Source organism: Ostrea edulis, chromosome 4, assembly GCF_947568905.1.
Source record: "Ostrea edulis chromosome 4, xbOstEdul1.1, whole genome shotgun sequence".
Lineage (NCBI taxonomy): Eukaryota > Metazoa > Mollusca > Bivalvia > Ostreida > Ostreidae > Ostrea > Ostrea edulis.
The window spans coordinates 2,875,744-2,902,765 of NC_079167.1; the positions used below are offsets into that span (position 1 = coordinate 2,875,744).

The 27,022-nt window shown below is 35.8% G+C and overlaps 1 protein-coding gene and 2 long non-coding RNA genes across 3 annotated transcripts; 1 reads left to right on the top strand and 2 right to left on the bottom strand.

Moving 5' to 3' along the window:
• The first annotated feature begins 1,098 nt into the window (after positions 1-1,098).
• LOC125672827 (uncharacterized) lies at positions 1,099-4,803 on the top strand. Its single transcript, XR_008802148.1, has 2 exons — positions 1,099-3,503; positions 4,386-4,803. It is a non-coding gene; the product is annotated as an uncharacterized LOC125672827 (long non-coding RNA).
• A 500-nt stretch (positions 4,804-5,303) lies between these two features.
• LOC125671141 (uncharacterized) lies at positions 5,304-6,362 on the bottom strand. Its single transcript, XR_007368524.2, has 2 exons — positions 6,199-6,362; positions 5,304-5,749 (listed from the first exon to the last, which is right to left on the bottom strand). It is a non-coding gene; the product is annotated as an uncharacterized LOC125671141 (long non-coding RNA).
• Positions 6,363-8,883: 2,521 nt separating this feature from the next.
• Positions 8,884-16,330, bottom strand: LOC125672829 (transcription factor glial cells missing-like). The gene is made up of 6 exons (XM_056161624.1): positions 16,287-16,330; positions 14,763-14,862; positions 11,627-11,876; positions 10,815-11,023; positions 10,642-10,720; positions 8,884-10,529 (listed from the first exon to the last, which is right to left on the bottom strand). The coding sequence occupies exons 2-6, from the start codon at positions 14,859-14,861 to the stop codon at positions 9,493-9,495; spliced, it is 1,674 nt and encodes a 557-aa protein (XP_056017599.1). The 5' UTR covers position 14,862; positions 16,287-16,330; the 3' UTR covers positions 8,884-9,492.
• Positions 16,331-27,022: the final 10,692 nt, after the last annotated feature.

The following is a 27,022-nucleotide window of genomic DNA, read 5'->3' on the forward strand; positions in this document are numbered from 1 at the left end:
ACATTTTCCACTTATTTACTTCATGTCTTTTCTGGGGGCTTATGAAGTAGTAAGCTACCTTAATTACCTTAATGTAATTGATGGGGGGGGGGGGGGGGGGGGGGGGTGTGAAGAAAGGCAATCCTAGCTGTAATGTCTTTAATTGTAACAGCAAAAAATGTTTTAGTAACATAAAATATACCGTGACTACAAGAGGATTCACTGAAATTGCTATTACTCTTGTCTTACCAGAAATTAGCACTTTTATATACCCATTTACAACAGACCAACTAATGGTACTGTATTGCAAAGGTTTATTAGCTTTTACTTGAGGCATAAAATCATCAAACCTTACCAATTGATGTGTCGCAGAGGAAAGATATGTCACAACGTAAAACTAGGGCACGAAATAAAACTAGCTTGCAGTGACCTCTAGAAAGATAGTGAAATCTTATCAGGTTCATAACTTTGATATTATGAGGCCTTGAATCATCAAACCTTGTTATTTCTAAAATGTGTGGGGTGTGTGCTGCAACGGAGAGTAATCTCAATTAAGAATATTATTATGATACACGAGTTATATAGTAAATATAACTTTGATAGTATAAGACCTTGAATCATCAAACCTGTATATCAGATGATCTGGAACATTCATTTCCTATATAAGCAGAATGTGTATTTTGATGGGCAAATATCCATACCACCAGATGTATAAAAAAAAAGGGGGGGGGGGAGTGGCAAATGTTTGGGTTTCTCCATATGTAAACGCACCAAACAGAAGTCTTTAAATTCACAAGTACCTACACATTCCTCATCTTGGTTGCCTTATTTCTTTCAGATGACCCATTTTACTATATCCGTACATATCCCAATTGTCATTGTCACACCTGAGTGATTTTCTAGCTGTTTTTGTTATCGTGACGTTGCACAGGAAAATTACTCGACAGCTTCCTTAAAGTCACGTGGTAAAAATGTATTTGCTCTCGAAACTTTCCATAATGCGCGGGAAAATTAAGATGATGTGGTAAATTTGTTAAAAATGATAAATAGCATATGATTTCATAACATGTGTTCAAGTTCCTTGTATATAAATGAAAAGGTATTCACCTAGCCTACCACTGATTTTACATAAATATGGGTTGGGAGTGTTAAAATACAAGAAGTTTGCTTTGCCAATCCCGAGTATCATAAATCCTTGCCTCTTAAATTTTCTTAAATTAAATTTTCTAAATTTAAATTCATTTTTTAATTTTCTTCTTTCTTTCTTTAAAACTTCTTCAATACTTTACCAATTTTAGTAGTATTTTTTCTACTTAAAAGTGAGGCCTTCGACGGTAAAAGAAAAGGGTGGTAACCCCAACCTTCCCATATTACATGCTTAATTAATGTGTACATTTTTCCTTCGCAACGAAGATATGATGTAAACTACGTTGTATTATAAACGTCCTTTGTTGCATGAAAATAGGTCATGTATGCAGCGAATTATTTATTTCAAAATTGAATGCTTTATATTACAATGTTATATCATATACATGTACAATATCCTGACACCTTAAACTAACCATGATTATTCACTCAATATTCTTATCTTTCTATCATGTATTGTGATGCAAATCAACCAATAATAACTCAAACATTACTTACAGAAGAAACAAAATTTAAATTATGATCTAAGTTTTATGAATACATGTACTTACAACCTCTACTTACACAGTACATAATAGATGTGGCGCTAGCACTCTAATTAAGAAATAATGATCGCGTTTTCGTGTCTGTTGCAGCTAGGATAACCTCCTTGGTGTCGAAATGTTGTTTAAAATATAAAAGCCTCGGCTAGCCTCGGCTTTTATATTTCAAAACAACATTTTGGGACCAGGGAGGTTATCCTGCAACATAAACGAAAACAAGGACTTTAGTTCTATTCTACTACGGCTCAGACATATACAGCCGATCGTTTTCTTATATAGCTACGAATTAGGTCATTGTGACGTCATGGGAGTTTCCGAACATTAACGGCCTACATTTGGGTTTTTTTTATGCTGGCGAAAAGGGTGAGATGGTAGGGGTATTCTAAATCTATTTTGAAAAAAAAATCAAGTATTTGGATTATATCGATTGCTTTGAATACAGTCCCAAACTTGTCTGCATCGCCATGTTTACATGTGTATCGCTCTGGGAAGGTTTATACTCAATGACAAATGTTCTTCAGTCATTTATGAATTTGTTTTACTTCATTTATTGATTGATTTTTATGATTATAATTAATATATAATTGAATTATCTTCCATTGACTTTGTTGTTACATTAGCAAAACTGGAAGTGCAAGCGAGATGTGTATCAATATTCTCATAATCAGTTAATAAATACGTTTGAAGGTATAACGTAGAATAATGACCAGGGCATTCCTTTGATCTTTGTAATAACTGTGATGGAATCTTAAAAGATAAGTTTATTGATTATTCTTTTAAAGTTTAAATTCTTATCTACCCCGACTGACAGGTATTAAGTTTACAGATACAGTCTGCTTGGTGTATTTCATAGGGTTAATACAGTAAGCTGAATAATGATAGAATTGGCTACTGGGGTATCCTTGTTATTAGTCCCCCTACCTATAGGGTTTCATCTTCGTCTGTCCGTCCACCCCTGTCTTGTCAGCCAGTCTGTCCTATTACTGTGTGTTTACAGGTCAAGTTTAGTTTCGTGACAGTAGAGTGATTTTTACAAGATGTATGGGAATTTATGCCGAATTTTAGTTCTCCGGCGGTGAATTTTTGGGGCATTTTATTTTTGTCCGGACCTTAACATTTTTGTCTTTTGACATAGACCTTTAATATTTGGTATGTTGGTAAGTCCAATTTACTACCATGTGTTCACAACACTGTTCCTTGGTTGAAGAACAAATACAAGAGACTATTATATCATGTACCGTAATTCTTCATTTTCCAATTTAAAAAAATGTTTTTTATAAACTATGGAATTGGAGACATCAATTTTAGTGTGCCTAAACAATTCTTCCTCGGTTTTCACTTACTTACACGTCACCAGCTGTAGGCGGAGTACCAAATTTAGACCATTGCTTAGCCAATCTGATTAAAATCAGATCCTTTGATCCACTCATGTAGATCGCTTATTTTTAAAAAAAATCCTTATGATTCAATTTAACTCTTGATTAATACGCTTTTTATTGTGTTTGTAGGATGATTTTTAAACAAAGACGTCATATAGTAATAAATATGTACATACATACAAGTACACGGAACAAACATTTCATTATTTGCATTTACAGCGATTCGCATTTTTCAAGTTCACTATTATGGAGGCATGTTTGCAAACAATATCAGATGTCTCCATGCCTGGAGGATCTATTTTGAATAACTGAATGTTGCTAAAACGTGAAATGGAACAGAATACATGGTATGTGTGACATGGTATTTATAATTTCATTAAAACCTACCCCTTGTCACTGTTATGATCGTGTGCAGGATTGGACAAAACAAGATGGCAGACGGAATTTCCAAACAAAGGTAGGCTCTTAAAACTCTTCATTTTACCGACTTATTAGACGACGAATTTATGAATTTAAAACACTGCCGGGCCAGGGAGGCATCATTAAGTTGATTGGTTGTTGGAATTCTTTCTCATGTACACGTACAACTCTAAATTCATTGATCGAAGTTGACGATGTTGCCTCGATAGAATTCGAAGCGGGCGAAGATGTTTCTAATCATGTTTTCATGCATTTTCAGAAAGATACTTTTGGTAAAATAGACTCTGCACATATCTTTTGATGAAAACTTGAACCAGTGTATGTGATTTGTCCCTTAAATTGCCTTGGTTAGATAGATATCTTGACTTGAACATTTGCTAATGTGCAGGATTGGACTGTGGTCCTTTCCACAATAAACGTGCCGGATTGGACCTCGATTTTGGTTCAGGATTGGACCCTCTTTTTATCTTTATTTTCAAAATCCTTTATATTTTCGAATCTCGACTTCACTTTATCATATTTTAGTTTGATTAATGTAGTTTATTAGATTCTCAGACATTTCCAACATGACCATGGTGTATTTTGAATTTTTTTTTACTGTTATCAAATTACATCGTCGTTTAAGTTCCCAACGACGACAATTGCTACTGTAAAAATATTCATTCGCTATCTCCTTCAAATTGAACCAATATAACAGATCTATATATGAATCACCAATCTTTGCTTACGACAGATGTAACGTTGACTGTTCGTATCCAGGATATATAAGTCCATTTTGACCTATAAAACACGTGAGAAATTATCATCATTTTATAATCCTCTGTAACAATATAAATTCGACGTTTCCTGAATTCAATTAACCCGCTTACATATTCCCTAATTCCAAACTCTGTTATATAGATTTTCTCCTTTGTTTCAGGTATCAAGCCCTAGAACTTCATTCCATGAGATGGGTACACTTCGAATGTACGAAATTGGTGGTGAGGAATTCAAGACCAATTCTGAATTTCGTAGGCATGTAAAAAGGAAACATCAATCAGAGAAATTGTCTTCGTTTGTGACCAGTGCAACACACGCTTTTGCACATTATAAAAGAAACATGAAGTAAAAAAAACTACATTGTTTTCTGAATACACGAAGTGTATACATATACCATGGCAGCCGTTTTATATATCCGTTTATGTACATTATGAAACGATTATTTTTACGGTATTATGCTTTGTTTTACAGAGATACTACTAATCTTTTACATTGCATTTTACACATGTTGATTTGTTATTTCATTGAACCAGAAGTGTTCTTAATTTTTACTTGTTATTAAATATATTTCAATGTTATTGCGTTTGTATTGAACTGATAACAACTAGTGAAAAATTTGTATTGAAGAGTAACCTCTCATCTGAGCAGCAAATATTGAAGAAGAAAAAACATCATGGACAAAACTGCTTTTCATTTAGGTTCATATTTCAGCTACAGGAGTGATATTGCGAATTTCTGAGAAAATATCCTTTTTATTTTCTTTCATCATTATATACACTCTAAGGTTGAATTCAATGTAATTACAAGAAACGAAAGGTTTTTAAATACAAAAATACTGATATTTACTACATTCCAACAAACACTTTTACCGTAAGTAATTATCCTTGTAAGTGAGTTGGCCTCGATATCTTGCACGACATATGCACTCAAGATTATTAGAATTAAAATGATAGGGAAATTTTTCAAAAGATAATAAATCCCGCTTTAACAATCAAAACTGGTTCCAGCAGAAGCATACATATGAAAGGAACAAGTGCATGTGGACAGACGATTAAGTATTGAAAACATGAACATCTCAACATCTTATAGTCTTTATTGTCATTGAACAGCTTTGTGAAATGTAAACCATCATGCCTGAAGAGATGAGTATACGTCTATCCATGCTCAGTTTTAATAATTCCATGCAGATATCACAAACGTTAAGTGGTTGGGAATCGAACATGGTTTACATGTGTATATACAATATAAATGTATTTGCTTCTGCAAAATGAAGACTTTTCAACACGTTGATCTTCGAGAACAAGGCTCCTTCTAACGTGTGGCAGAACTTTAGATTCGTGTGCGCGGTGAAATTCTCAAACACTTAAAGATTTTCGAGCTGGCTCTTCCGGCTTACTGATAGTTCCTTGCTCCACGTGCTCTTTTAGGTTTGTCAAATCCATGGTTTTAGTAGGAGACATAAAATAGAACACACTTCATTCACTTGCAACTTTTAAGCTTAAGGAAGTCCGCTCCTGACTGGATCTGTAAGAAGAAAAAAATGCATGTATTTAAGAAAGGGTCCAATCCTGAACCAAAATCGAGGTCCAATCCGGCACGTTTATCGTGGAAACGACCACAGTCCAATCCTGCACATTAGCAAATGTTCCAAGTCAAAATATCTATCTAACCAAGGCAATTTAAGGGACAAATCGTATACACTGGTTCAAGTTTTCATCAAAAGATATGTGCAGTCTATTTTACCGAAAGTATCTTTCTTAAAATGCATGAAAACATGATTAGAAACATCTTCGCCCGCTTCGAATTCTATCGAGGCAACATCGTCAACTTCGATCAATGAATTTAGAGTTGTACGTGTACATGAGTAAGAATTCCAACAACCAATCAACTTAATGATGCCTCCCTGGCCCGGCAGTGTTGTAAATTCATAAATTCCTAATAAGTCGGTAAAATGAAGAGTTTTAAGAGCCTACCTTTGTTTAAGAAATGCCGTCTGCCATCATGTTTTGTCCAATCCTGCACACGATCATGACAGTGCTTGTGGCCTTGTCAAAAGGTATGCTTTTCCCCCCCTTCTGTACACCTCTTTTAGGGGACCCAACATTAATCAAGTCTCCTTGAGGAGGGGAGCGGTTCAGATAGGTGCCTATAGTTTGTTCTTTGAAGCAAACGATGGCACTGCAACATTTATCTAATTCAGGGAACCCTAGCAGCAAACGGTGAAAAAAAATGGTTTGCATCAAATAATTGATTACATCAAAATTTATGCAAGAGGTAAGTGGCTAAAGACGCCAGCAAAGCCAAACAATCGAGGAATAGTGATATTTCTGACACTTAAAAATACATACAGAGTCATTCTTATCCACGTCGTGAGCAATACTACTTTTTTATGGGGTCGATCCTTGGAATTTTGGATCCTTCATATAAAAGTGTTGTTTTTTTTTCAATCTGTGAAAGAAAGAAAACTGCATCTTCTATAACCCAGATACCGGTTATGGGACCAAAATTTGGTAGCTTAGGATGTGACATCACCTGTGTTATGAGACACGTCATGAATACTTGGATCATTCTAGTCGGAATTAGTCTACCCCCACCCCAGGGTCATTATTGCTTCTTTGCCAGAGCAGGGATATATCTAGATTCCTAGTTTTCTGGTTCTTCTGTCCCAATTTTCTTAAAGGGTTTTCCAAACCTGTGTGTAGTGCAGCTATATGCATACCCATACACCTGAACCCCACCAACCCAGATCTATAGGGAATGGCCTGTACATACATCCCTTTGTCTCGTCTTTGACAAGTGGCCCCACTCTGTTGCCATTGCAATGTAAAAACGTGGATTGAAATAGCATTAGCCAATCATATTACAGTATTTTGACCAATGAAATGTAGACCAGCCAATTAACGTGTGGCACCGGTTTATATACCGCCAGAACAGCGAATCCAGGGCAAGGCTTGACTAAAACTAGAAGCCGGGATATGGCTTGGGAGTGTGTCGGAGAGCAATCAAACTGTTCACTCGGTTCCTGTACATGGTTCTGTGAAGGTGTGACTCTAGGCTTAATTTATGGTGCATATATATAACTTTAGCAGTAGTGTTTCTGTGACTTTTGCATAGGGTCAGAGAATAGTGGTGGGTAGGTTCGGTAATTTAGGGCTCAGTCGGAGAACAGAATCGTTAGTTAACCAACTGGTCAACAGCTACCAAAGTTTATCAATATTATAAAGTTTTTAATTTCTCTTTGAAACCTTTCAGTTGATTTTGTTTATCATCGTGGAATTAGCCCGTGAATTATCTATCTATCTATTTATCTATCTATCTATCTATCTATATATATATATATAAGTTTTGTGATGAGGGAACTTGATTCTAAGCGGACTTGATCTTTTATTGCGCAATTCGTTACTTTATGGCTGCCCCTTATCAACAACAGGGGCCCCCAGGGGCGGGGAATGACGACCCATTCAATTGTAGATAGGGGGTCTATCCGACAGAGGTGTGGATGTTGACACTTATCTAGAGTCCAGGAGTTGAGGAATCTGAAGCTGTCGAGATGGAGAACCGCCCGGTTGCCAAGCTACCAGGGAGGGGACATGTTATGCCCACCACATGTCTTCTCGACGGAAGAGTTCGATTCCTTGAAGCAACGGAGGAGGGGAAATAACTCTACGGATAACGTTATAAGTCCGCGGATCGAATAATATGATTATGCCGAATAACAACAAACTCTGTTAATATCACTAGACCAGAAAAGCCATAACTTTTCTAGAGGCTTTCTTGTGATATTATGATCCCCGGTTACATTAATGGTGTAAATATATAGGTAACTTTTATAGAGGCTTTCTTGTGATATTATGATCCCCGGTTACATTAATGGTGCAGATATATAGGATAGTTGGTTGGTTGATTACTTCACGTTCCATCGAGAATTATTCACTGATTTGAGACGTTACCAGCTGTAGGTGAAGTACCACAAATGTAGACCTATGTTTAGCGCTCGGAGTTTATTTCCACTAAGCTTACATTTCCCACAGATTTTTACACTCGAGTGATCAGCAGGCGATGTATGAGTATTGTTATGCATTACATGAAAACGGCTAGATTTAACCATCAACTGAATAGAAATCTAAAAAAAAAAAAAAAAATAATTCGAAGAGAAAAAAAAAGGAATAAGATTAAAAAGTACATGTATTTCCATTAAAAAATGTTAGATTACATGCATATAAATGTCTTAAAATGAAATATAAATCTGGAAAAAAAAAATCCAAAATTGAATATACGGTATTTGAAATAGACAGTATTTAATGTCACAATTGCAAATTGATTTCACCCACCGTATACGAAATAGAAACAAAGCTTGATTTCACGCGTTTCCGGGGATGTGCACCGGTCGGGTAGAAAATCACGCGTAGCATATGAACTCACATTTGTATTGGGGCAGGTTATCTGAAAGAAACATGGTGAACGTGATTATATATATTAAGAATCCATGTGGACTTTAAGGGTATATTACGTATAATTATAGAATGTGTAAGTTCAAGGTGTACGCGTGTTATACTGCTGATTATCTGCCAGATTGCAATGAGTAGGTGCCGTGTCTATTTTGGTGGAAACAAAGATTATATATCCTCGCTAGTATTCAACAAAGAAAAAAGTACACACCAGTACGTGGTCATTCATTTTACACACCTTTTGTTAAATACAGTACACAATTTTCGCAGCACAGTTGCACGTTTTACAAAGACTTATAAAATTGAACTGATAGATCATTATACAGTGTAGCATGGACAATCAATTCAGCCAGTGTCAAAACTTCTTAACACATGAAAATACTGGGTATGGAGAGTAATGACATTTTGATATTTGGAAACTGATTTAAGAACCATTGATCAAATTTGCCTCCAATATAAACGAACCTGATGTCATTACAATAATTGACAATTAATTACTTCACTCATCAGACGTCACTCAATCGCCGTAGATCACGTGACACGCTCAATGAATAATGACAGATGGAAAGTGCACACTTGAAAACGGCTCGTGTACACAACTTATACAATACCTCACTAATTCAAATTATTCATTGGAGAGTGTAATAAATAGATAGTACCCATATTAATTCTTTCGAAGAAGTTCCAAAATAAATACCGAAAAGTGTTCATGATCAGTTTATCAATGCTAGAACATACACACATATAGCTATATATCCGTCTCTAGAACACCGTGCTGTTAGCTGCACTCATAAAGCAGGCGAAAAGCTGAATACAGAGTTAATTGTAAGTCAACGTGATATTTATGCTGTGGTTACAGGACTGCTTGTTTGGGGCATACTGGTGGGAATCGTTGTGATAGAAGGGGTCATTGATGACGTTGTTACATCCGCTCTGAGGTCGAAAATGGCCAGTCGAACAACCTTCACCGCTAACGTCATGAACACTTCGATGCTGAAATATCTGTGGTGACGTAGTTATGGCGAGCGAATGCATATCTGGTTTTGCTTTCTTTAACGGTTTTAATTCTATGTATTTTGGTCCGGTATTTGTTTGAGACAAAGAGGATGGAATCAAGGACACGTCGTCAAGCTGCTCGTTGGGTATTCGAGAAAAGTATGTTTGAATGATGTCCGAGTCTGTGACGTCACTAATATTGTAAAGAGAGTTGGATTCAATATCTTGTAAATGAACAAAATCTTGGCCACTTTCGTCACGAACCAAACGATTGGGTTCGGATTCCATGCGATCTGACAAAGCACATTGATTGGGAAGAGAAGAAATGTTACCAAAGTCGGAATCGGAGTTTTCTGTCTTTATCTTAAACGAATTGGAATCGGAATATGGTTTAGATCTTTCCAAACAAGCACCGTTATAGATGTCTCGTGTATCATAGCTGTTTTTTGAAGTTCGATTGTAACGCTCGGTTGCATTGGCAAAACGGTGATTTGATATATCTGTGTATGGAATACCTCTTTCACAGCTTCGGTAAACCTCATACCTTGGATAGGGGTAGTCCACGTGTCGTGGTGTATTGCTGAAAGTAGAGCTAAAGGAAGATAATGATGACAGCTCATCATTTCCCGGAAAAATCGGGTCCTCACAGTGTTGACGATGTACTGCTGTTGGAAAGTAATTGCAATCAATTGACGGTCTCTGCCAAGGTGATGTTGATGCTTCGTAGATTTGTGGGGTGTAGGACGAAGGACATAGGGGAAAGTCTGCTCGTTCATTGTCAACTCTTGTTTCTTTATACTGCATTCGGACATGAGAACACGTGCATTCAAACGGTGGACAGGAACAGAGTATATCAAATCCTAAAACAATTATCGAATAATTTTATTGTTTTGAAAACCACGCTCTTCAGTAATATGCTTGCAAACTTTATTTATTTTAGATTATTTTTTTTTCAAACTGAAAAGTACTAACCGGAATAAACTTTCGTTGAATGGTCTTTCATTGACGGCCATGACATTTCCCGCTTTCGTTTTTTGTGTGTTGTATCTGACTATATTAACAAAATATATTTTTTCAATATACATAATATCATTTTTTGTTACAGTTACAATTTTGGTCTACAATGTCTTATTCATTCAACTCACCAAAAGCGACTTGTGTTTCAGTTTGTGATGTCGCCTTGCCTCTGCGGAGGATTTTATTTCTGGTCTGGGATGATCATGAACACCTTTGGCTTGGAAGAAGATGGCGTTGTTAATATGGCGCCAGAAATGCGTCACAGGATAACCGCAGTGCCCCTTACATGTCATCAACTCTAGACGACCGCGACAATTTGGACTAGGGCAAGGTTTGCCTGAAATTGATGATACAGAGTTTATTTAGGCAGGTTGCTCTCTCTTGGATATCGTGCATGACAAAGTGTTTCAGAGGTTAAACACCCCTATCCCCAGATAACCCTGCATCAGTCAGCTTCACTAACCAAGGGTGCCAATCCGCTACTCTCATCTTCACATGAAAATGACAGGTGATTGGAACCGTGGACTAGCATAAGCAGTTTGAATTTATTTTTATTCAAGATTGTTCTATTACGTATTAACAATTCGTTACACGAGAAAAAACGTCTATATAATCATGAACAAGCCAGTACCCGTTAGCTATGTAAGTATTTCTCGTGACTTGATTGGTTGATTGAATACCTCACTCATATGACGTCACCACTGCCGGTGAAGTGCTGCAAAACTTAGGCCTATGCTCGGTGCTTACGGCCTTTGAGCAGGGAGGGATCTTTGTCCTGCCACGCCTGCTGTGACACAGGACCTCGGTTTTTGCGGTCTCATCCGAAGGACCGCCCCATTTAGTCGCCTCTTACGACAAGCAAGGGGTACTGAGGACCTATTCTAACCCGGATCCCCACGGGACTTTTTGACTTGAGCTTCCATAGGAAGACGGTGCATACCTATCTGTTTTCTCCTCGCTTTGTCACAAATGGCGGGTCGTAGATGGACTTTTTCTCCATTGGGTAATGTACAATCATGAGAGCACACAAACACCCCTAGGCACGACTTTTTTAGTATATGGGCATTATGATTGTTAGTATTCCGCATGGCCCAGCCACTGATGTGTCGGCGCGCATCTTCACAGTTACTGCTGTAAACATGACGGTTGTTTCCGTCCGGCCACTCCTGGAAAGCGTCTACCTGGCATACCTAAAGAATGGATAGAGAACTTTGGTGTGAAAGTTTGTTTTGGGGGTTGGGTGTTAATTTTCTTTAGTAACAATTTGAAATTCATGGGATTTACATTTTGTGCTTTGTAAATTTTAGAGTACATATTATTCTAGAACAAAACGCCTCCAAGTGAAGTGATTTATTTTCGTGGTTAGAGTAAATATCTGAAAGTGTCTGAATTCTATGTTTGATGGAGGGAAGAATTGGCTTCCTCTCTGCGTTGAAACCCATTTTCACATTTCGTAGAAAATCGTTGATTTTCACCCTTGTGAAAATAAGGGATTTTACAGCATATGAATCATTTGGCGCAACTTCGAGGATTTTTATTTTTGAGGAGCATGAGGTAATTTGTTGAATGTAGTGGAGTCATTTAATGGAGTCTATCGAGTTCAGTACGTGCGTAGAATGAACAATGCTTAAAGGGACTGGTTCACATTTAGTGGGGGGTGGGGTGTCATTTTTGTGTTGAGAATTAAAAATATAACTCATTCAAAATTGACAACCAAAATTTGGACCTTTCTGATACAAGGTTTGTAAACAAGACCCGAGTCTTGTTTAATTTTACAAACCAACTAAAGAAATGTTAATTTTGTAAAGTAAAGCATCCTAATTTTGCACAGACACAAATTTAACTTTTAAATGACACATTTTACCTAAAGAATACATAAAATGTGATATAGATCGTAAACTTAGATCGATAACCATACATTTTCAAAACTTTGTAAACAATAACATACCTCAATCTTTGTTTACACAACAAATAATAAAATCTAAGATGAGCTTCTGTATAACCTTAATATTGTGAAACCTTTTACGTACATTAGACAGTACATTTTGATCATTAAATGTGGAAAAGAAGATATGCGGGGAAATCGTGCATCAGCCCCTTTATAAATTGTAACAAATGATATGGATGTAATGTGAAATCATTAAGAAGTTCACTCTGTTATATCACGGCAGTTCCATGGAACGGCGTGTCCATTTGGTTATATTTTCAAATGCTACACTTTCTGGGAGACCTGTGAATATCAAATTCTATATAATTTTCAGCCACTGCTGGTTCTACTTCTAAAATGTGAAAGAAGTCTACTGAATTAGGTGTATTTTTATGGACTGGTACTATTCAAACACATGGAGAGAGAGAGGTTTGATTTTCGATGAAATGCTACTTTTGGAACAGTGAAGACGCCACCGACTGTTGTTAGGTCCATCGTCGTTCGTCGCCCGTAATTTCTTAACAATCAAACCTTTTTTTTTTAATTCTTTTCAATTTTCAAATTTGGTATGAAGCATCTTTCGGACACAGGGGACATAGATTGTAAATTTCAGGACTACTGCACCCCCTCGGGCCTTAGGAGCGGGGTAAAAACTGTCAAAAATTGACCAATTTTGAAAATTCGTCTTCTCTACAACCGCACATCTGTAAGAAAACCTAAATGCATAGTCATGTAAAGCAGGGAGGCTTCTACCAAAATTGTTAATTTCATGATCCCCGGGGTAGAGATTCTGACCCCAGGGTGGGGCCAAACTTGGCATATAGAGTTTTTAATACTATTGATACTAAATCAGATTTAGAAGGAATAGGTAGCCCATTATCAAAATTGTAAATTTCCTGATTCCAGGGGTAGGGATTTTGGTACCAGGATGGGTTAAAATGTTTATAGTGAATATTATTTTTATCATTTGAAAGACTTCTTTAATTTTGCTGATACTGTATACAAACTAAATGTATATTTAGGAAAATTAGAAAGGGATGTACCAAAATTGCGAATTTCGCAATCCCAGGGTTCCGACTCTAAGGCAGGTTAAAGAAAGTTGTGTGGTGTTTTAACATATACAAGTACATGTATTATATTATGTATAGTATTTCAGTGTGACATTTTTGGGGCATTTGTGTTTCTAATAGAACACATCTTGTTTTATACAGCTGCTGAATTTAGCTTTGATATGCAGAATATGCAAATTATTATAGATTGCGTAATCCGTGGGTCTAGTGATATTTGTAACTACTACCCAGGTGACCGATAAGGTCTATGGACCTCTTGTTTTATTTGTCGTAGCGATCTTTGTAATTCATGTAAACATGCACACGAACAATATGCAAAGATTAAATGTGTGTGGAAGAGTCGAATGATAATCAGTTGACAAATCCTAACAGATTCAATTAAAATGTGATCCTAGAGAACCGTCAGCGTTCCTAAATTTACGTATTGAAATGTCATAAACAAAAAATGCAAGTATAGGTTTAATGGAAAGAAAATCATATTGTATCGAGATGTACTCCATACTGTTCTCATTTCAAAATTAATCGAGATGTACTCCATACTGTTCTCATTTCAAAAAAGGAAGAAAGCGTTAGAATCACACCACAAATATCCTAGATCTTTTACATCACATATTGTTATAACTCAAACTATTCATGGTGAGTAAAATTGCTAAATATTTGTAAATTATCTCATTTTTTCCTCAGGCATATTGATTTTAAGTCTAAAATTTATGCAAACTCCCTATGTCCCGTTCTGAACGGATGTTGAAAACTATGGATCATTTTGAACAACACTGAGCACGTTTAAAGACTTACTCAGACTCTCTTCGTCAAGTAACAAATAAATACACATTGCTTTTTTTGTCAATTGTTAATTTCTATTTCCAAATCATGCTCGATGGTTCCCTCGAAGTTTGAAAAACGCTTTTAAATATATTGACAAAGATCTCCAGATTAAGAGTTTGCTAATTTGTTTTGTACCTTTTTAATATTTCCGTCTTCTCAAACTTTTAAGTAGGAATTTTCATGATAAAGGATTTTCTGTACAAAATTGCAAATGATATGCGATTCAGTTTCTTGAACGTTGTTAACAGACTTACCATGGGCAGCGTGTTGTCGTTGATGTCCCACTTGTGAGCCTTCTCCTGACCGCTATCGTGAAGCGGAGCCTGATAGCACGGTTCCTCTGTCAGTGTCATTCTACAGACAAACAAAAAAACTGAATCAGAACCCGCCATAAAACCGTCAGTTAACCCTTACATTGCCACTTTATAATTCAAATTACGTCCTCTGTAATTTAGGGTTACCTCGTCGCCTCCCCATCATTAAAAATTCCGACGCTGAATGATTTCATATAAATTTATGATATTGATAAATTTATTATGTCGGGAGTCTGGAAAATTTGTTTATACGGTGACAAATTTATTTTTCTTTTTTATGAGGTGGATACACGCTTTCACACCCAAAGATTACGTCCAGCGAACAATATGTGATGATATGATTTCATTTAGTCCGCGTGTATGCACAACTGTGGTTGAGGTCATTAGTAAGGCGCAGCTTTCGGGGGGTCCTTCAGTCGCTTTAGGTTCATCATGATGAAGGTGTTATTTGTAGAAAACATTATATGATGAAACTGTTGTTGCTGTAACATTTCGCTGCTTGGCGCGCGACCCCCAAACGTAGTTTACCTCAATTAAACGATCAATCGTAATCCCCATTGTCCATAAACGTGACAGGCTGGGTCCTAAAAGATCACAACTTTTTACAGGGAAATATTTTATTGCTTTCTTCACAACTTTTTAAAGTTTTTAAAGCCGTTAAATTGACGACAATTGAATATGCATTCGTCTATCGAAAGTTGGGATTCTTTGAATACAATGGCCAGAAGATATGTGATAATTTTATAAAAATGCTCAATCAAGAATCACAAAGCTGTGTAGTATATACATAAAGGGTTTGTGATGAGAGAGTTTTTCCCGTTTTAATCTGCATTTATTTCAAGTTCTGATGAACATAAATTTTCAATAAGATCATTAATTAACACAGTGAAATTTAGAAGAAGAAATCAGCTTAAAGAAAGAAATATACGTTATCAAATTAATTTTGAAATAGATTTAAGAATATTTAAACTAACCTGGCGCGCGCCCTCGCGTGTCCGTTGTCTACAGTAAAACGTATCCCCATTAACCCCGAATACGAGATTTAAAAGACACGGAGTGAATATTTCGTCTCGTATATTTCATAATTTCTAGATAATGAAGAAACCCCCTGAATAAGGATTTGCATAAACTCAATCAGATTGTGAAAAGATTTGGGTAAAGTGATAGTCGGATTGGTTTTCAACTGTAACCTTTAAAGTGACAGAAAGATGGAGCGAGAGGAACATCTTCCTATTGTCCCGAAGTTTTCCGAATACCAGCTGGCCAGTTTACATTAATTTCATTACTCTGTTTTCTGTGTTTATTTACATGTCCATCAATACAAATAGTGAATGAGAAAACGAAACTTTACCGAAATTAATGCAGGAATATCTTTTGTTCATATTATCAAGTAAATTACAATGAAACCACGGGAATTTTACTTTGTTATGAAAGTTGATTACAATAAAAAATAAATTAACTTACCGACTGGGTATGCTTTAACCAAATATGAATATATCTTTTAAACTATCATTTTGTCAAAACGTGAAATATTCTTATAATCGGCACTATCGATCAGTTTGGGAGATTTCGTCCAATCGCAGACAGCGAATTTTGTAGTCCATCCCCCGATCAAATGAGCGCGCACCTGTGCTTCCATTACCGCAAGTATCACCAGGTCAAGCTCCGTACCGAGGAGGAGGGTTGCAATATCTGCAAATATTTAATTGTCCTTGCATCTGTCAACATGAATTTTATTTCACAACTTTTACATGTCGTGTTCACAATCGTTAAATGGTTATTAATAAAGGTACATGAAGTAGGCTATCGGTGGTTCTATTTTCTGTCGGAGCTCCGTGTCCGAACTTTGAGTGGACTGTGTCGATGGAATATTGATATCTTTTGTTGTTTTGAATTCCTCTCCACATTATTATTTTTTCTCGACGTGGGTGTTATATTTCATTCAACATTTTCCCCTCAATCAAAAAATTGCCTTCAAATACCACCAAATATAGATCCTTAAATTTTTTTTTTCAATGTGTGTTCATCGTTACTTATTTCATGAAATCCAAAATTATAATCATGTTGATTTTTTTTTTATATTTTTTTTTTGGTTCATGTTAATTTTTTTATTTGAATTTTTGATGAAAGGATTGATGATACAAAAGTATTAGAACGCATTCTATATTACAAAGGGAGTAAAAAAAATGTTAGAAACAGATTTTGTTTCGCATAATATCAATGCATTTAATTTTAGGATACACTTGTCAATCTGAATCTATGGCAAATAAGAAAACATCTTTAATTTTCTGCAATTTCAGCGTTTGATTATGGACACTAACCATCATAAACACAATATCATTATCACTGATTAAACAGCGAGGACCATCGCCATACTCCTTTGTGCTACTCATTATTTCCATATTACTCAAACGTAAATAGATTACGTTAAAGGAGATCTTCGTTGTTGGTCTATTGTTCTTTTCTCCGGACAGCAAGTGACGTGCTCCGTCCCCTAAAACCGCTGCTCGGATTCCGTAGGTTGTGAACCGCGTCCACCCAATTGGCCGTGTGGACAAATTTGGACAACAATCTGGAAAGTAACAATACGAACAAGGGGTCAATCATCAGCGGAAAATTGGATTTAGATACCGCATAATGTGCCTCAAGTGGCCCGCGGGTTAAGGTAGCCTGGGGATGTATGCAGATGCTGATGACCCGCCAGCGAGAGACAGTCTATCACACAAGCTACATGCCTATGTTAGCTTTCTGATTTAACATATTAGTGATTCTGGGTGGAATCACGTGAGAACAATGTGCATGTTAATCTTGATAAGTATGTTGTAAGAGTATCAACAGTTTTAAAAGAATCCCGAGAGAAATGAAAGTAAAGTGTAAATTCAAAAAATTTCATTTTTTTAAAAATACAAGAAGGTATGAATTGCCACGCTTCACGCCAACATGAATTGTATGCTGACATAAAGTGTGGCAGTTTATGCCCTCATGGGAATTTATTTCTTAAAAGTGTGTGTAGACCAGGCTTGTACCTTTTCCGTTTCAATAAGGGATTTGAAGACCCCAAAATAGCAAAAATGACCTTTTATGGTAAAGATTGTTAAACCAAAAGGGTGTTGAGAGTTTGAAACCCCCATAAACCCATCTAGTGCCACCACTGGTAGAGAGAGAGAGAGAGAGAGAGAGAGAGAGAGAGAGAGAGAGAGAGAGAGAGAGAGAGAGAGAGAGAGAGTTTGAGTTTGAAACCCCCATAAACCCATCTAGAGCCACGACCAATGGGAGAGAGAGAGAATTTGCCATGCGTTTTAGAATGAAGATGTATAATATTTACCTCATCATATTCATGTTTCCAATGTTTTTGCCTTCAGCATATTTACTATTTGTAGTGGTAGCCATTTCCTCATGAATGCGATGCAGCTGTGAACGATGTGCGTATGAATTTTGATAAATATAGTACGTCTATTTTAACAACTGGAAATTCCGACAGAAATTAAAGTAGAGTGTAAATATTATATTTAAAAAATTTCATTTAAGAACTGTATGTGGGTATGAACTGCAGCGCTTCACGCCGTCCTACATCATAGGCTCCACGTGAAGTATGCCCGCGTAAAGCGTCACAATTCGTTTCCTAGTGTATTTTCTACATTTTTCGAATGATTCATTATACATGTATATACATAATAATTTTGGTATCAAATCCACAACGAAAGCTATTTTAACAATTTTGAATGTATTTTACGGAAATAAATCGCATCAAAATTATATACGGTTTATCATTGATCAGAATCAGTTAACTATAAATGTAATAAATATGATGAGGTTCTTGCTTTTATGAAGTGCATATAATTCGTATTGCATAACCCTACGTCTCCACCAATAGAGAGTTGTCCACTTTTTGACCTTAAAGAATGGGGGTATTTACGATGACCATCACTATTTCTTTGGCAGTATGCAATGTTTTACCCACACTGTTCTTAATATTTCCAAGATTTTCTGAGATACGCTTTTTGGGGATAATCTGTATTTTTGCAAAATCCTTAGGTGAATCATTTTTCTTTTTTTCTTTCTTTCTTTCTTTCTTTTTTTTTTTTTTTTTTTTTTTTGGCTCAAAACTTCAAAGTGGTACCAAGGATGTGGTTATCTACATTACTAATGATCAAAAGTTGTGTAATTTTCAGATTGAAAATAGATGATAAAATGCGTGAATTCCAGTTTTCAGTGGTATAATCTTTGCACTGTAGCAATATTTCAACAGCACATCAATTACACCTGATTACCCAGCACGTGTCCTGGATTTATTGCCGACAGGAACAGTACCGGGACAAATTAAACGATTCAATTAAGGGCCACCGATTGCTATTGTTTTATAACCGTTACAATAGACATTTGATCCTCACAGAATTTATCTATGAAATACTGCACAGGCAGTTCGGAGGCTTCCGGCATTTCTGCTTTTTTTGGCTGAAGTCTTTTATTCATCACGGCCTTTGGTCACCGGCAACCTGTAATTTTCTTGTACCCAGCACGTGAGGAAAACCTGCTTGGGTCGAGTGCCTTTAATTCCAATATATTTACTTAACTTTGGTTAGTTCGGGTGAAGGGTCAGCTTCAAGGGAGAATCTTCCCGATCATAGAGCCCAGCACACGCGAGGGGTATCAATCTTATCTGTACAGATGTTATTTTAAGGATTGTGACAATGGGATTAAAAATCTCAAAATGCCTCTATACACATTTATCATAATTTCTTGGTATTGCTGGTGCCGTTTTATTGGTCTGATCAAATAAGTCTCCGTCCAGAATATGCGTTTTGGCGTCAAGTTGCGGGTAGGCGATACCGCGCCAGTTCGCGTGTCTTTTTATCCTCCCTTCCAATGGGTTTTACTCTCCCTCTCTTTTTCCAGAATTTTAAAATTTTGTAGAATTCTAATTATACGGGCATTTTGTTAAACACTCGCAAGTTTCAAATTGTGAGCAGAGAGTACATTTAACGTTTTGGTGACATTTCATTCGATACACCATATGGCTGCATGCGGGAGGATGATTCCACTTGGTTCTTTTTTAACTATCATTTTATTTCCCCTTGTGCAATGATAATGTGGACTTCAGCTTTCTCTAATTACTACCGAACGAGTCTTAAATAAGAGTTATGTTCAGACGTGCAGACTTCAATAAATAAATTGCTTCATAAAGAAAATTAAATTATGTAAATATGAATATACGTCATCTCCGAACTGAGAAAAGTTTATCAACATTTTGTAGATTTCCTTTAGAATTTACTTATGAGCCCATAAAAGGATCGCAGGTGTAACTACTGAATTTTATCCCAAATGAATATTTTTTTTAATTCTCGTGAAAATCTTATATAGGACGTCTGTCACACTCCGCGTAGCTTTATTTAGACATAAAATTCAGTGTTTAAAGATACGCTGTATAATGATTTGCTTTTGAAAACGTTCAAAATTCACATGTATTGTGATCAATAGGAGAGAGAGAGAGAGAGAGAGCATGCTGATAAAAGGTGTAAAGTGAGGACAATTTTTAACCTGCGTTGGGGGGGGGGGGGGGGGGCAGAAATGCACTATGAGGACAAAATTCCCGCCCTTACAGTTACGTTCTCATAAACGTGACCCACAATATTAGTGTGAATGGTTTATATAAAAACTAGGTATTAGATAGAGGGGACAAGTCGTGTAAGGACATATCTCTATTACTAGTTTTTCTAGAAAAAAAAAACACAATTCGAAAAACTTTCATTGGTGTACCACTCGTGGGATTACGAACATCTTTATATATGGCAGCCACTTTTACATTTATTCCTCTTTAAAGATATCTCATGAATTTTGTAAGATATCTTATAAAAGTTATAAGATATCTTTTAAAGTTTATGAGATATCTTATATCCTTTGTAAGATATCTTATAAAAAGATATGTGATATCTTATATATTTTTTTGTAATAGGAGATCTCATTAAATATATCAGATGTGTTATTTGATTGATTGATTGATTGTATATTGTTTTAACGTCCCTGTCGAGAATCTTTCACTCATATGGAGACGTCACCATTGCCGGTAAAGGGATGCAAAATTTAGGCCTATGCTCGGCGCTTACGGCCTTTGAGCAGGGAGGGATCTTTATCGTGCTACACCTGCTGTGACATGGGACCTCGGTTTTTGCGGTCTCATCCGAAGAACCTCCCCATTTAGTCGCCTCTTACGGCAAGCAAGGGGTACCGAGGACCTATTCTAACCCGGATTCCCATGGGACTGATATATATTATATAGTATGTAAGATATCTCATAAAGTTTATAAGATATCTGAAACTTTATAAGATATCTTGTATATTTTATGAGATATCGTATAAACTGTAAATTATATGAGATATCTTATAAACTTTATAAAGCATCATATCAATTTACTTTTCTAAGATATCTTTAAAAACATATTAGAAATCTTGTGTATATTATAAGATATATCAGAAATTGTATAACATATCTTTTAAAAAAATCATTTAAATGAGATATCTTATAAAACATATGAAATATCTTATATGCTTTACAAGATATCTTATCAAAATGAATTTATAAGATATCTTCTATTTTTTGTAAGATATCTCATAAACTTTATAAAATATCTTGTTTAATATACAAGATATCTTATAAAGATTACGAGATATCTTATATAGTTTATAAGATATCTTATATATTTTATGAGCTATCCTATTTATAAGCTGTAGATTATATGAGATATCTTATAAAATTTATTAGATATCATATTAGAAATAGAAGATATTTCATAAATTATTTAAGATATCAATATAAAGAAATTAATATAAATATGGCATGCCATATTGATAACACGACACTTTGACCTGCCGGTCACAGGTACTTATGTCTGTAAATAATTTTTGACGTCTGTATACTAATAATAACACAAGGTATTTAACTTGAAATGACGCCGAATGATACCCCCACCCCCACCCCCTGAGAATGTCGGCCCTTTCAGCTTCCAGGGAATATGCGATGCAAATGTATTTACTACTGTTCTCCTCTACGATGATTTATCTAAAATACCATGTATGGCATGACTGCATTCATTGTCTTTTATTTCCGAAAACTGCAACAAAACATGGGTCAACAACCCGATTTTCCATTTTACAAGAAGAGCTTTGTACTGATACCGCACAGAATAGAAATTTCATATTAGTTGTGTTTCATTGTTTTATTATCATAATGAATATATATGTTTATTACTTAGGGGGAAAAAACAAAACAAAAACGAGATTGAAAATATTGATTCGTTACGCTTTACCCATAGCTGTTTGTACGTTTCGGGAGTTTACATGTTGTCAGAAGATAAAAGCTAAGACTTTCCGAGTGGAGGTCCAGATCTATCAGAATCGTTTTTGTTCATGGTAGACATTAAGATAATAATGAAGTATGACTTACTGTAAATACAGCTTCGTTAGAATGAACAATAAAAATTGGCAGCTGACCTCATCGGTAAGAATTTTATAATCACGATTTCAAACGATTGATTGATTATTCATTTGCATCATTTTACGATGATTATTGTGTTATGGATTGACCAGTAAGACAAGTACCTGTTGTTACATTGAAACCCACCATTAAAAAAAACCAAGAACGTTGCATGAACATAACATCGTTTTGATTACGTAGTATTATCAAAAATAGTGGAAGGGCCAGTCTCGCAATATATGTTCATTTGCATATGAAAATAACATGTAATGTTTATTTTCCAGTCCCCTACACCGCACTCCTAATTTTACGGGTCTGTGCTGATATGGAAAAAAAATGGGGGAGTGGACCCCTTTTATTTTTTGTAATATTTTCCCTCTAACGATAGTGACTAAACAATATCAAATAAGATTAATTATTTGCCCGTTGTTTTTAATTAATCTCTGACTCTTTCCCGGCCGCCCTGTGCCATCTTCAGCTTTCTATATTTAGAAGAGCATGCTAGCCAATCAAAATTGCGCACTTATTCTGCGCGGTATCAGAACTATATGCCCTTCGTAGTGCAAATCGAGCTCTGGAGTAGTACGAAATATCTGACGTTTTCTGGCTTTTTTTGCTTTTTTTTTAATTATTTTGATATTAACTGTGCCAGGAAAACATCAGAACCGCTGCTATTACATAAACTGGAAATTTCGAAATAAAACGATGCTTCCCATACTTACTAATATCGAATTTATGGGTTCTTTTATCACAAAAACAGTCTTTTGAAAGCATTTTAACAAATTGTCGAGCTTTGTTTTTAGTCACATGACTCGTTTGCTCAAATGACAGCGAAAATTCGATTGACTACAATTGTATGCTTATGTTATCGAATTTTGAAGTTATATTTTCTGTTAATTGATATTAGTAAGTACAAGAAGCATCGTTTTATTGATTAGTTGTGAGTTTAACTTTGGATTCGACTCACAAGTATTTAAAATCGGCCCGGGGGCGGCGAAATTCCCAGTTTACGTTCTGACGTTTTTCTGGCACGGTAAATATCAAAATCATAAAAAAGCCAGAAAAACGTCAGATATTTCGGACTAGCTCTGGAGCTGTTGTTGACCCATGTTTTGTTGCAGTTTTCGGAGATAACAGACAATGAATGCAGTCATGCCAAACAGTTGTTTGTTGTTTTTTTTTTTAAAAGTTAAATTATCGTAGAAGAGAACGGTAGTGAATATATTGCCTCGCATATTCCCTGGAAGCTCAAAAGGCCGACATTCTTGAGGGTGGTGGGGGTGGGGTGGGTGGGTGGTCATTCCGTGTCATTTCAAGCTCAGTACCTTGTGTTACTATTAGTATTTTATACAAGTGCCTGTGTCGCCGGCGGACGTCGAATCCCGGTTACAGAAGACTTCCACTGCAAATATTCAATAATGTCAAAAGATAACGATACAGAAAAAGTGCGAAGGATCAGAATTTTTTTATAGTGCAAAATCATTTGTATGTATATATCGTATTCATTCTTTCGTGGAATTTTCAGGAGTTATGTCAAGGATTTGGTCGATTTGAATATATTATGAAAGTGACAAGAACAATAGCAACGTGTTCCGCAATATTTTTTTCGCCGATTTTATGACCAGACATATTTTTTGCCATTGCAAAACGTATATTCTCCACTGCAGATTTTAAGTATAAAGACGTCCCCGCGTAACAGGTTTTTCAGAGAGAGAAAGAGAGAGAAACCCTTGGCTAGCGGAGACGATTATAAATCAGTTACGTAGGCTAGTCCATTTTTTTTTTAACAACGTTTATTTTCTGTTACTTTACAATTTATTAGATATATTGCCTGACTGGCCACCACTTATTAGATATATTGCCTGACTGGCCACCACTTTTTTCATATTAATATTGAATGTTAAGAATGTAAATTTGAACTGATGAGATGAACCCAGGCAGTGAAGGACGAACGCTCCCCTCCCTCTTCACGATTTAAGTTTTTTTTGGTGGGTGGTGCTTGTCACCTCCCCCTTCTACGATTCAGTTATGGGCAAAGTAAGATCTGGGTTATTTTCCACTTGTCAAGAATTTTAGACAATTGTTGTCAACTTCTACTCCGTCTGTCTGCCCCCCCCCCCCGAAAAATAATTATACGTGCCTGTGAATAGTAATAATTTGTTATTTTCTTTCAGAGAAAATGGTCTATCTCTGTGGGTATTAATTTTCAAAGAATATTGTTTAAACTTTAGTTTAGTTTAGTTTAGGAAGCATTCGAGTGATGTTCCATAAAGTTTAATGTTTATGGTTTTGAATTATTATTTTTTTGTATAGGTACCCTCTATTCTCTCCTCTTATATAAAATCTCCTTGTCTTTACAACGAAAATGGGTGTTTAGCGAATATCATTTGTATTAATTACTAAACTTTGCAAGGAAAACTTCTAGAAAGAATAAAAAATTCAAATATACTAGAAAATGCAATAGGTTTATTCTTGAGTATGTAGGCTTAACGGTATCGCTGGTTTGTCTCTAGGTTGAATTTGAAAAGTGCACTTGTTATGATGCGCAAACTAAAGAAGTTCACTCTCCAGTAATATTGAAAAGATGTGTTAAAGGAGATAAAAACACGTGTAAAACTTCATATAAGTGCTTGTCCAGCAAATATTGTAATATTAAACCCCCTCCTAAGTCTCTTTAATGCATTTTGGGGACAAAAATCCGTCAAATATTACCAAGTCATGCACGGTGACTCTTTGATATTGAAATAAATAAACATATTGCGATTGTCCAGATGCAATGTTGAATCGACTGGGCCTCCGCTGCAAACAATGTCATTTAATGTTGTGCATCAACAGCCCCAGATTTACGAGGCTGGACACAAAAAGAGACCTCCTAAACATTTAAACCTCTGTATGCTAATGAGCTGTTCAATGAGAGGGACCAATAATGGAGAGGGACACCCAGGCTTAGGAATAAATTGACCACCTGGGTTATGTATAGAATCACTGTCAACCAAAAGCTAGCAGACCTTTTTATCAAAATTTCAAGTTTGGAATGTCACTTTTCTTTTTCGACTTGAAAAATCTGTATCTGGTTTTGCATACTCTTGTGCAGATTTTCTTTTAAAAGCCTAATATATATACTCTCAAATGTGTATACATGTACATTAATCATAATAGACCGATATTATGAAACGGTATAATTAATATTTTATTCTAATTACAAAGAGGCTATCACGGAAAAGTAATCAAACTTTAAAAAAAAAAATTCTCTGTATTTCCAATCAAAATATTTAGAATAGGGTCAGCCTTGAAGTCCATATGCGAGTATTCAGAATCACCAATGCAATTTAAATTCGTCGTTACGTATTGACAACTCAATCGTTGACATCAGAATGGATGATTTACTTTTGCTTTGAAAACGGTTCATCTTTCTCCCTCTGTGACTTTATCAAAATGAAGTTTTAAAAGGACAGTATTGGTTAATTTGTGTCTTAAGCAGTGGGCATCTGGACCGACTGTTAAAGAACTCGCACGTCGTGCGCCACGGATTTCCAATTATTCTCTAGATCTTCTTTCTGTAGATAATATTTTCATTTACACTAATCCTCAAATCTTTACAACTCGAACACATGTATATTTTACGCAACGCTTGCGAACTATATGAAAATCATCGCTCGACTTGAAAAAGAATCTTTAATAAACATCATTTGATTGAACTTAGAAAATGAATATGAAACAGGAACGCGACAGACGACATTTCATACAAGCGATTCCAAATGTCAAAATTGATGTTTAACTATGAATTTATAATGTGTATCAAATTGTGCAGTGAAAGAGAGCCACATCTAGGGATCCTTTCTATGTTTTCATTGTGCGTGGTCAAATCTTTTGCTCGAGTTAACCTCGAAGACCAGAACGTCAGCAAGAGCGGAAACGCCGCACGTGCTTCTGGTTTGATAATATTCCTGACAACCAGATTGTTTAGCAACATTTAACTTGACTATTTGAATTAAATATTCAGAGTAATCATGGTAATGCATCCTTTTAGTCACCCGTGTTCTCATGGTTCTGATTTACAGACAACTGGATCTTAAACTCCATTTAATTCACAGGGGCTAAGCCCGTTTTGGGCCCAAACTCTGTGATACCATAAATATTGAAAGGGGTCTAACTCTGACCCAGATTAAAAAAACCAAAAAAAAAAAAAAAAACCCTATCCACTCGCTTTAAATGCTTAAAGAAATCAGAAAATAGATGCGGTATGAGTAATTTGCCGGTCTCCTTCCTAGATTATTGTTTTAAATACTGGCATGCCGAATTTCAAGCCATGGGTCCTTAAAATAACAGTGATATACATCATGGTTCTCTCGATTTCACGTGTTTATTTTTACTCCGACAGTTACCGGTCCAGATCACCGGGTGGTTTCTCGTCTATGACAGTGCTCAGCGAAATTCAGACGAGTGTGGAAGATTTCAGACCATATACGCTACTTGTTCCCTCATACTTTAATGAAGTTATTTATGTTCACCATATTTGGGTCGCTTATTTGACAAAACATCAACTCCTGACTCAAAATACATAAAACTTTACAGAAGGGGGAAATGGGTAAAAATAATCTAAACGAAATGAAATCTTAAAAAATTAAGAAAGCCAAAAATAATGTTCAATGCAATATCACACGAATAATGTTTTGATAAATTTTAAGGTATTTGAGATTTTTTAAAAGTATATCAGGTCTTAAGGTAG